Source organism: Corapipo altera, unplaced genomic scaffold (genome assembly GCF_003945725.1).
Source record: "Corapipo altera isolate COAL_440 unplaced genomic scaffold, ASM394572v1 73, whole genome shotgun sequence".
Taxonomy (NCBI): Eukaryota; Metazoa; Chordata; class Aves; order Passeriformes; family Pipridae; genus Corapipo; species Corapipo altera.
The window spans coordinates 459,023-470,822 of NW_020884957.1; the positions used below are offsets into that span (position 1 = coordinate 459,023).

The 11,800-nt window shown below is 39.7% G+C and overlaps 1 protein-coding gene across 5 annotated transcripts in view; it reads left to right on the forward strand.

Annotated features, from left to right (window-relative positions):
- Nucleotides 1–10,403, forward strand: part of OTULINL (OTU deubiquitinase with linear linkage specificity like) — a 28,957-nt gene extending 18,554 nt beyond the window's left edge. For 4 of the 5 annotated variants that reach the window (XM_027663788.1, XM_027663784.1, XM_027663785.1 and 1 more), the window contains exons 2-8: nucleotides 1,312–1,471; nucleotides 1,580–1,611; nucleotides 1,715–1,806; nucleotides 3,961–4,110; nucleotides 4,909–5,037; nucleotides 6,792–7,064; nucleotides 8,217–10,403. In XM_027663788.1, coding sequence (XP_027519589.1) covers nucleotides 1,392–1,471; nucleotides 1,580–1,611; nucleotides 1,715–1,806; nucleotides 3,961–4,110; nucleotides 4,909–5,037; nucleotides 6,792–7,064; nucleotides 8,217–8,396 — 936 coding nt within the window. In that variant the 5' untranslated portion in view covers nucleotides 1,312–1,391 and the 3' untranslated portion in view covers nucleotides 8,397–10,403. Of the gene's footprint in view, nucleotides 1–1,308; nucleotides 1,472–1,579; nucleotides 1,612–1,714; nucleotides 1,807–3,960; nucleotides 4,111–4,908; nucleotides 5,038–6,791; nucleotides 7,065–8,216 lie in introns of all 5 variants that reach the window. The other variant, XM_027663787.1, reaches the window with a different exon arrangement.
- The last annotated feature ends 1,397 nt before the right edge of the window (nucleotides 10,404–11,800 follow it).

The following is an 11,800-nucleotide window of genomic DNA, read 5'->3' on the forward strand; positions in this document are numbered from 1 at the left end:
CATGGGAGAGATGAGGTCTGTGTCTTGCCGCCGGATGACTTGCATACAGCATCCTGTAATAAAACTTCTTCAAACAACAAAATATTTGGAAAAGCCAAATATCAGCAGTGCTCTGTATATATGCAACAGTGCTTGCAAAATGCATGCTTTGCTGTTTATCTCGTTGCCAAGGTTGGGATTCGTATGTAACTCTTTGACTGGATAGTTGTCGACAGTGCATGGGCTTAACTTTCTTGGAAAACTTAAGCCCCTCTTAAATTTCCTGTTAAAGCCAGGAGGGGCAGAAGTTCAGCTGACATAAAACTATGCTGAATGAGTAATTCCCTCTGTGGACTCTCCGTAGAAGGATCTTTACAGCCCTCTCTGGGGATGCCTTTATAAAAAGTTGAGCTCTCATAAAGTTTTCTACTAAAGACATAATAACAGAGCAGCTGTTGATCATAAACTCTGGGAATTTCCTATACTCAAATTTCATCCAGAGGACGAATTTCTCACTTAGGGAGCAGATGCTGCCTTTGACAACTATTCAGTCCCGAGGCCCTCTCTCAGTTGTAGGTCTTCTTATCCACAACAGACAACCATAACCTTTTCTAACCCTGTCTGTAATGCCAATGGCATGACAGAACCGTGTCCTCATTTATGTCTGTAAGAACAGTGAGAGTGCACCTCCTTTGTGATGATCTCCTGAGCTTCCTACCAAATCCCTGGGGAGTTTTAAATTGACCCTAAACTTGCCCAAACTGAGGCAGGAACATTCCTTTAATTCCCCAGGCAGTTGTATGATGCTCAGTCAGCTAATATTGCCTTATATGGCCCACTTGTCAACTACAAGTAAGTCCTAGGAACTACTGGTCTTTAAAGCCATGACTTAAGAGACAAAGTAATGACAGTACAGGTCATCCTGAAGTAAAAAAAAAAAAAATTTAAAAAAAATTATTTTTTTTTTGTTGGTTGGTTTTTGGGTTTTTTTTGTTTTATTGAACAGTTGCTTGGATACCAGTCTTCCTGTAACTCCATTGTAACTATATATATAGTTACAATACAGTAACTATAGATGTAGTTATATCCACTGTGTAGAGGAAAGCTTGGAAATGTGAACTATGTGCACTCAAACCCCTAGAAACTTGAAAAACTAAGTATATAAAGTATATGTATTAAGTAAAATATAGTCATCTTTTACATGTCATGTTTTGTATTTCATTTGGAGTAGTATCATACTCGGATGATTTTTCTCTTTGTAAGAAAACAAATCAAAACAAGTATTTCAAAACAGTGATAAGATTTTTTCCTCTCTTTTTATGTCTCTTTTAGGAAGGCATGAGGTGTGGTCCTGGACAACAGCTACCAAGGAATCCTTGTGTCTCGTGTGGCAAAAAGTGAAAGTGCAGCTAATGCTAAGCATGTCTTTCCTTGCTGCTGTTTTTTGGTATTGTAGAAGGCTATACAGCTTTTTAGCACAGCTACTGAAATGGTAGGTTTTTATTAAGCAGACTTCAATCTTCCCCGCTGTTGCTTATTTCAGTAAATACTGACCTCTTACACCTTCTCATTGACACCTGTTTTATCATTTGTATTTCAGGTGGAGCAACTACCTTCAGAGAAAACTCATAAGTAATCTTTTTGTTGTCATACCACATTCATTAATCCCCCTGCAACTCCCTTTTAGATGTAGAACAGCAGAAGGTAACTAATCTATGAATCAATCTCAATTTAGGGAATCTCAGTGTGCTGACAGAAGTTGATCTACTTGGTTATAGTGCAAGAGAGTGGAAAGGAGAAACAAAGCAGGCCAAACACATGAGGGAGGTAAGAATTAAATTTTAATCGCTGCATGAGGATGAGGGAGAACTAGTACCTGGGAAAGGAATAGCACTGCCAGTGCAACCAGCTGCAGTAGCTGCCAGAGCCTGCTACACTGGCTTATCAAATGAAAAGCAAAAAGGGCAGCATGAACATGGGTCTAAATAAAGGCTGCAACAATATGGGCCAAAATGTTGATGAAGTTTTAGTTTTGCATATTCTCTGAATTCTCCCCTCTAGCACCAGCAACATACACAGCGCCCTTAAGGAAAATTATCCCCAGTGCTAAAGCCCAAATAACTTGGTCTTAGGTGCTATCACTTGGCCAGCCTTTGATTTAAAGTAAAAACTCTCATTCCAGGGAGGAATGACGCATCAAATCCAGTTCTCTTCAAAGCTCTGAAGGTCCATGTGACAGCAGCCAGTGCTTGGCAGGCTTCCCAGCAGCCGCTAAGGCCCCTTGTCCCCGGTGCCATCAGCTGCAGCTGGAGGCAGGCAGGGCAGGAGCTTGCATGTGACCTGTGCCGGCTTGGGTGATGCCCAGCAGGCGTGGAGCCAGTGTGCTGGGCAGTGGCCATCCCATGCCTCTGCACACCATCCCTCTGCTCCAGCTTTGTGCCGGCATCTTCGCCTGCAGAAGGTACTGCAAGCAAGACACACACAGCTTAAGTGCACCAGTGTATTTGGCATGTGTGTAGCTGTAGGTCACGGTATTCGAATCACAGAGCAAATGCATACCAAGAAGGACTTAGGGTAAAAAGAAACTGATAAGGCTAAACAGCGGCATAAGGGAATTATAGAAAAAAGAAGATAGTTTTCAGAAAGCTGGAGTTGTGTTCACTAGATGAACAGAGGAAAGATCCAACTTTGCCACGTTAAATGCAAGAACACAGCAATGCCAGAAGTTCACAGAACAAAACGGAAGGCCAAAAACTATTTGGAGGAACAAGTAACAAAAAGATAGCAAAACTTCTAATAAATTTGCAAGCACATACTGGGCAAAAAGACCTTTCAGAAAATCCATGAGCCTTCTAGATGATAAGACTTGAAAAGGAAACTCCTATATATGGAGCAGCCAATGGATGGCTAGTTATATCAAGAAGTTGTCACTGTAAGGAGCACATCTTAGGATGAGGTTTTGTGAGATCCTTAACTAGCATAACATGCTTGCTGTTCCCAAAAGGACCAATCCCGTGTTTGTCTTGTCTCTCCTTTCTCACCTAGTTCTAGCTAAGCAGTCCCTTTCCCTCTTTTGTGCCGGCTCTCACATCTTCTCTTGGATGTGGTCCACCCCAATGGTGAGCTGATAGAACGGGTCATCCAGCAGGAGCCTTCTCAGAGCCCCCCAGGCTTGCTGAAGCAGCAGGAAGATTTTAGTAGGCTTACTATCACAGCTGATAAAGTAAGAGTTAGGGGAGACAATGCAGCTGAGAAGTGGTGGTGGGATGGGGTGAGGAAGGAAGAGAGATGACAGAGGACCAGGGATTGAGAGCATCCTGCTGCCCCCTTCAGGAAGCAAACTGTAAGAGTGATGCAGCAGCCTGTGGGACTCTTCCTAATTCTCTGCAAGTTTATTGCTCCAAATTGTCTCAACAAGGGCTCAGATAGGAGCCAGAGATAATGCAGAGGAAGTGCAGGGAGTGTGTAGCTGGAACAAGGGCTGCCCGCTTCAGCACAGAGCTGCCAGATCTGCTCAGCCTCAGGTCACCACTGCACAATGGATTCAGGTCAGTGTAAGGAGATGTTTTTGCCAAAAGTAGTTTTCTCCAGATACCTGTTTCTGCGTTTTTGCTGCTGCATCTCATGTGTCAGTGCAAGTTGTGAAGTGGCTGAGGTTAAAGCTATTATGCCACAGAAATCTTTGCTGATGTGCTGTAATTTGGTTGACCATGTGAACGTTTACGCTAGCAACAGTGCAGAGACTTGAACAAGTCCCTGGGTTTTTAGAGAGTGCAGAGTCACTCTTAAGGGGCAGTGCCAGTTTAGGGTGTTTGCAAAAACCACAATGGTGTAACACTTTTGTGTATATAAAACTTTAAAAATATACTCTCTTATTTTCCTAACTCTCTCTTATGAGTAGTTTGGAACTGGACTACAAACAACATGGGTTTTGTCCAAGATTTAAAATTTTTTATTGCTATTTTTTTTTTCTTTTCCTAGGCTTATCAAGAATTGTTTTGGAGCTGTCATATCAAATACCTGAGACAAGTCAGGAGAGACAACTATAGTGCAGTAAGAGCGGTGCTTTTTCAGATATTCAACCAAGGCATTCCTTTTCCTTCATGGATGAAGGAAAGAGATATATTGAAGGTAAAATTCATACTCTAAATGAACACAATTCAGCTATGCTTGCACAGCAGAAGGAAGCTTTGTTCAGTGTGGAAACTGACGTGTTGGCTGTCAAAGTAGAGAATCATTATCAGAATTTAAAGAGAAGGTTTTCAAACCCATTTAACTACTTAACTGAAAAACTGTCCATGATATAAGCATACCTATGTGAACATGATATTAATAATGATATTAAATATATATATAAATAATGATATTAATAAATTATATTTAGAAAAAAAAGAAAAAGGAAAGATAAGAAAAAGTGGATGGATACATTTTACTGCCACCCGGACAGATATCACTCCCTTAACACAACAGGGTATTTGAATCCTCATCATCCACATCCATGCAAAGTCCAGTGGCTTACTTGGGAACTGCTATGTTGCTGGAGCAGGAGAAATCCTGCCCTGGGCTCCAGATAGCGGCAAGGAGGTGGGAGCTATTGCTGCTGCCTGTAGAGATGCGTGTGCAACCTGGAAGGTGTCTGTAATCTTAAGTACCTCACTGAATTTGGAAATACCCAGCTTTTCCAGAGTGTGAGTTATATATTTTGCTGAGAGCATATTTTCATCTTTTTTTGACTGTCCCTGTTTTAAAAGTCTCTTAAGGACTTGGCAGTCAAATGGATCCTCCTTCATAGCAGTTGAGTTATGAGGCTGATTTTTTTACAACCAGATGATAGAACCACATCGTAAATTGTATGTAGACAAGTTTATATAACTTTATATTCTACTTCTTGTTATGATCGTGATTAGCTTGCCTTTTGTTTTTTCCCAGCTTCCTGAAAAGCTTTTGTATTCTCAAGGTTGTAACTGGATTCAGCAATACAGTTTTGGGCCAGAAAGATACACAGGTCCCAATGCCTTTGGGAAATTGCGCAAATGTATGGAGGCATTAAAGACAAATGTGAGTATTTAGGAAATGGTTGGGAGGAATAAAAGCTCTGAGGAATGGTTTGAGACAGAGTTCGGGAACTGCTTCTGGTTACATATTTCTGTGGCAGTCAGCCTCCCTCCCAGGTCCAGACTGCTGAGCTATTTGGGAAGGCCATCACCTCTCCTGCAGGGGAGTCCAGCTTTTGGGGATCCACTAGGCTGAGTACTCAAGAGTCCCCTGCAAGTTAGGGAGGCCATCCTCCCCACAGCTGTTGCTATGTGGCTAGTCCTTGCCATCAAGTGCAGTATTTCATCATTTTGATAAAAAATAAACATGCTGTATGAGATGCTTCTGGATTACCTCCCCAAATGGGGAGGAGCAAACAGATGGTGCATTTGCTTCTCCAACTATTGTATTTCCTTTGCATTTAAAGTGGATTTTTTAAAGAAAAAAGTTTCAAGGCAACAGAATGAATAAATCCTTACAATTAACAAATTGTTTCAGAGCAGCTCTGTGATGCATTATGCTGTTGCTGGGAATGAGGTCTAGCTCCCAACTTTATTTTATTTTTGGCCAGTGAGATGGATTTTTGCCTATTTTCACTAGGAGGAGTCTCTGCTTTCTTTCCCATTGTCATAGAATTTTCATTGTCATAGAATCATAGAGTCATTTAGGTTGGAAAGGACCTTTAAGATCATTCACTCTTTGCAACTACCTGAAAGGAGGTTGTAGCCAGGTGGGAGTTGGTCTCTTCTCCCAGGCAACCAGCAGTAGGACAAGAGGGCATGGTCTTAAGCTGTGCCAGGGGTGGTTTAGGTTGAATGTTAGGAAAAATCTTTTTACAGAGAGAGTAATCAGACATTGGAATGGGCTGCCCAGGTAGGTGGTGGATTCATCGTCCCTGGAGGTTTTTAAGATAAGACTGGATGTGGCACTTAGTGCCATAGTCTAGTAACCGTGGCGATGTTGGACCAAGGGTTGGACTTGATGATCGTAGAGGTCTTTTCCAATCCGGTTGATTCTGTGATTCTATGATCAAGTCCAACCATTAAACCAGCGCTAAACCATGTCCCCAGGTCCCATATTTACACGTATTTTAAATATCTCCAGGGACACTGACTCAATTACTTCCCCGGACAGCCTCTTTCAATGCCTGACAAGCCTTTTGGTGAAGAATTATTTCATAATCCAATCTAAACCTTGCCTGGCACAACTTGAGGCCTTTTCCTCTTGTTCTATCACATTAGATGGGAGAAGAGACTAACCCCTACCTCGCTACAGCCTCCTTTCAGGTAGTTGTAGAGAGTGACAAGGTCTCTCCTTGAGCCTCATTTTCTCCAGGTTTTCAAGGTGTGGCCTCACCAGTGCCGAGTACAGGGGGACAATCACTGATCCTGCTGGCCAAGTTATACCTGATACAGGCCAGGATGCCATTGGCCACCTTGGCCACCTAGTCACACTGCTGACTCATGCTCAGTTAGCTGTTGACCAGCACCCTCGGTCTTTTTCCACTGAATAACTTCACAGCCACTCTTTCCCAAGCCTGTAGCGCTGTCTGGGGTTGCTGTGACCCACGTGCAGGAACCAGCACTTGGCTTTGTTGAACCTCATACAATTGGCCTTGGTCATCTTGTGGGTTGCTGCCTGCAAATCCTGTTGTGCCTGAACTGTGTTGGTTAATAGGTGCTTTATGCTTAGAAAAGGTATCTGTTCCTGTTTTGCAATCTTTTGTGTTAAATAGATTTCTTAATAATTGTATTAATATTCTTCTGTGTGCTTTCCAGTGGGCTGAAATAAGTGCTACTAAAGATCATGAAAAAAGAGAAAACATGTGTAATACACTCTTTTCTGATGAAAGCAAGGAACACAAACTATATGAGGCCATAAAGTTCATCATGCTCTATGAAGTTGTTGAAGCCTATGAGCAGATAAAGAACAGGGAAGAACCTGTACATAACCTTTTTAGCCTTCTTTTTGCTCGTGATACTTCGTCTGACCCTCTGAGTTTCATGATGAATCATCTGAACTCCATAGGTGACTCTATTTGCCTAGACCAGGTAAGGATACAAATGAAATATAAATCACAAAACTTATTCCATCTTTGATGTGATTAGATGATTTAATTATACATCATCCATGATAGCTGGCCCATTTTCTTCTTTGGGATGCAGGGAAGTGGACTGAGGATAGCCATTTATTTTCCAGGAAAGAAAACATAGTTAGAGTGGACAGTTTTCTTGCTGGGACAAAAATAAATGCTGCAGGCTGTCAGTAAGACATAGTTTAGAACAACAATACCTTTGATATATAAAATAATTTTAGATTATGCAGTTTTGACCTGTTGTTTTACTTTTCCTGTCTGTTCCGCTATGCCAAACCCTGTAGCATCCCTCTGTTTTTTCCCCATTCTTTGGTTCCCGTGAGATCTAATGTCTGTTAAAAGTACATAATGTGAACTCTACTGTTCACCTTTCTATGTTAAGGTTTTTGCTTCTTATTTTATATTTAGTGAGGAGTTAAGTACTGACATCTAAGCTCCATGCTGCCAGTCTGCAAGTAGTTTCCCTTTCCAATGGCTGCAATTACTTTTTATAATCAATTTCAGTTATCAAGTCAACTGTTACGTGACGCAGTCATCTTTAGGAGCAGTTTGATTATAACTGGACAAGTTCTGCTCTGTCTGGCTTTGCCCAAGGAAATGAACTTTTCCCAAAGCATTTCTCCAGACTAAGCAATCCTTTGCAAGAAGTGTCAATGAAGATGCCAGTTCTCAAGTTTCATACATGTGAAGTACAAGGAAATTTTTTCCCTTTGCTATTATATTTTCCTTATGTAGCAAGTGATCACAAGGTGGCAGACTTCCCATTTTTCAAGGTCTATCAATTTTTTGATAATAGCTATTCCTTTCTTGCTCCCCGCTACACTGTGTGAGCTGGCTTTGGGAGCAGGTTATGTATCCTATCAGGTGGAGGAGGGATGTTTCCAAAGTGTCAAGCATTAACCAGAATATCCTCTGCATGCAAAAGAGCAGTGGAAGGACTGTTGAGAATACCTTCAAACTTTTAATTTTCTTACTCCTCTTGCAAAAGGGCCCCTTTTATTCCTTGTCTACTGTTTTGAAGCTAAATGACTTGCCCTAACTTGGATTATCATGAGTTTAGTTTTCTACATCTAGAAATAAATGTTTTATATATGTCTTTCATTTTCAGGTTGAACTGTTTCTTCTTGGATATGTACTTGAAGTAAAGATAAGAGTTTACAGACTTCATAGGTTTAATACTGAGGAATTTCAAGTAAACTATCCAGATGAATACCGAAGGGAATGGAATGAGATTTCTCTCCTGACTGAGGATGACCACTACTATCACATCCCCCTTCTCAGAACGTGAAGGACCAGTGACTTCTTTTTCCTTTGTAAAATATAGTGAGTGACCAGTTCCAGTGAATTAGGTTTCTAATCATTAGCAGTAAAATCTTGAGAATGCTCGTTAATGATTACAGAATGATTTATGGGTTTATTGTGTAAACATTTTGCTTTCCCATTGCAGATCAGTTCACCAGCAGTCAGACATAAAAACCATAAAACATATTGCTATAGTGTCTCGGGGAAAAAAAAAATCGTGTTTGAGGGTTGTCAGACAAAAAAAAATTGGACTGCCTGACAAAGAAAGCAAAGGTAATGCTGGGTTTTCGATTACTGGCATAAAGGTTTACTCTGGATGGGTTAAACTCAAGTGCCTAAAGCAATGAGACTGCCTTTCCCTACTGCCTGTCTATCTCTAGCTAGGGAGGATGAATCACAGAGGAAGCAACTCTTGGGGTCCCACAGTTTATACTCCAAGGTATTTAAGTTGTATTGACTTGGGGCTGCCTGGCATGGGAGGACGTAAACTGGGGCCTTTGTGTAGCTGCTTCAAATCTCACTTGGCTTCCCTTGTTGCTGGAATGCCTCTCTCCATGGATGGGCAGAGCAAGCAGCTGCAGGCTGTACTTACTTCAGGCATGAGAAATTAAGCTGTCTGCACCCAGCAGTGATATCTGAAGGTGAAGAACTTTTACACAGGGGAAATCAACAAGAATACTGTGCCAGATGAATGGAAGATCGCTTTATAAGTGAGGAAAGTACGTAGCTTTCTCAAAGCTAAAAAGGCCACTGCTAATCGATCACAGGCAACAGAGTTAGACCCAGTAGCTGCGTGTGGTTTTTGTCAACTTGTAAATCCTTTAAGGGATGATTCCAACATTACCTGCCAAGATTTCCTTTGCAATTCATCTGAGAAAACTGTGCATGGAATACATTCATAAACACTGCATTTTCAGAAAATATTCATTTTCTATGCATTATGTGAATTCAGTAGTGTTGCATACATGTTTTACCCTCTGAGTATGTATTAAACTCCTTGGTTAAGATTGCTATCTCCATGTTTGAAGAATTCTGTCTGGGACTACTAAATGAAATTTACCTTACTACATGGAACATTTTGCTCAGTTCTGTTTTTTAAAAGAATCAATTGTGTTTTGATTATTTCAAAATAAGGGACCTTAACTTGAAGAAATCTTAGATCTCGCAAAATATTTGTGAAAAGCTTACAGTGCTGTAGGCATATGGTTGTATTGAAAAAAGCAGGATTAATTAAGAAACAAAGCCTCTCCTTTCTTTATCCTGGAGATACGAGGACAGGCAGGTTTGTTTTTCAATTCCTTCAGGAGAAAATGCTAACCAGTAATAAAAATGTGAACAGGGCCTGCAGGAGCTAAAGCAGTTGCATGAGGTATTTAAATGTAATGCTTGGAGTCAATGGAGAGTACTCAGTTCCTTTGTGTAAAGGAAAGAATTTTTATCCCTTACACTCCTTTTATTTGTATGTATGTGTATATATATTTATAAAAACAAACACTTAAGTTCTGTATTGTAGCAGTTTTTTTTCCTGGAAGTGTTTCTGAGTTCACTTTTGTTCAGTAACTTGTAGCTTTTAATTAAGAAGGTTTGATAGCTGTAATAATTTCATCTCATCAAAACCTGCATAGCAAATACTTTATTTATTAAAAAGAACTCTTTCACTGAATGAAATAATTTTATTACTTTAGATTTGGTTCTGCTCTGAATGGGGAAATGTTATAATGCTTAAGTGTAGAATATTGCTGTCTATTTTGCATCAACAATAACATTTACAGCTGTCAATAAACTTGTCTATATTTTATTCTTGTTTTAATACAAGCAGACATACAAAAAATATGTATTTTATAGTGGGCTTTTTAATGATTTGCATATTATTTATGAATAGAAATACAAAAGCATTACAGCTGAAAGTGATAAATTGTCAAAATGTACATTTTTGTGATCTTGAACATATTAATAGCAGGTGATTAATAAAGATCTAATACAGACAGTGGAATTTACCTCACCAATTTGGATGTCTCCATCTGAACTAGGTCATCTTGGGCTCTCTGCCTTGTCAGTGGCACACAGACAGCCAGAGGAGTGGGTCTCTACCAGGGAGCTGGCAGTGATCAGCATAAATCTCTCTGCCCTAGATATTTGAAGTTAGGTGAGATTTTGTCCCAGTAATCCAGAAAGGACATATTGAAACAGATCTGCTGGCTTATCAGATGTCAGAGGTAGTAGCCAAATCATGACAGGAACAGAAATGGGATGTGAAGAAGTGAGCTACAGGTGAGGATAATCACAAGTCAGAGATAAATGCAGAGAGAGCTCTACACAGGATCTTAAGAAACATCAAGACAGGCTTGGGGTTGCACTGAGTTTTAATCGGTCACTGATAATATATTTTACAGATGTATAAAGCAAGAAGTACTCATTTTTACATATAATGAAATACATGTATATTATATATGAAATACATGTGTATATATATATATAAAATATATATATAAAAGAAAAATTCATTTAAAAAATCAATCTGAATAAAGTGCATTTGGAACTAACTGGTAGTATGGAAGTGACAGGTGCTGCAGGATCTGTTCCAATCAGTGGCAGAGATAAATCTGCTATACAAATCCGCTATACATATCCAGAAGCACAGAGTTATTATCAATTTTTTTTAAATGCAGTGTTGTAGGCAGCTAAAGGCAGGATGTGTTTATTATTTATTGGTTTTAGTTTAACAAGAAGAAGAAAACATAATGAAACCTCCGCATTGGATTTGGATTTTTCCCCAAATTTGAAAATGTGTGTTAAGAATTTAACAGAACAGCTGAAGAAATTTATATCTTTTATGTGTAATGGAGTAAAAAGTCTTGGGTTTTGAATGGAATCTTTTTTAAAAAACTGCATCTCAAAAAATGTATGAGCCACATTACGTATTTCATTTTATCTGCGAAAGAAATACTGGTAATATTCATTCTTCAGCTCTTAACACTGAAATTGCCTAGTTTGTGGCTACTGAGGTGAAGCTAACTAAAAATAGCCCAGTCGTAGTTTCTTTGTTGCTGGTAAGTTCACCTGCTTAGGCTCAGGATATTGAGTTCAATGTCTAGGAAATAGTTTTCAAATGCGGTTTGTAATTTGCTTAAAGCACAGATTTAAGGAATATGTACAATTTCAAAATAGTTCAGTTGTCCAGGAAAATAAACATTTGTCCATTCAAAGCACAGAAAGGACCAGCTGATTTTAATTTTTTTTTTTGCTGGTAGTTGGATTTCCCTGTCCCTCTATACTTCACCAATCTTACAGCTGTTCCACCAGTGACCCTGTTACATTAGTGCCATTACACCACTAATTTTTTTTGGAGTCTTCATTTTTCTGAAAAGCTCCTAATTTTGAGGAAAAGGT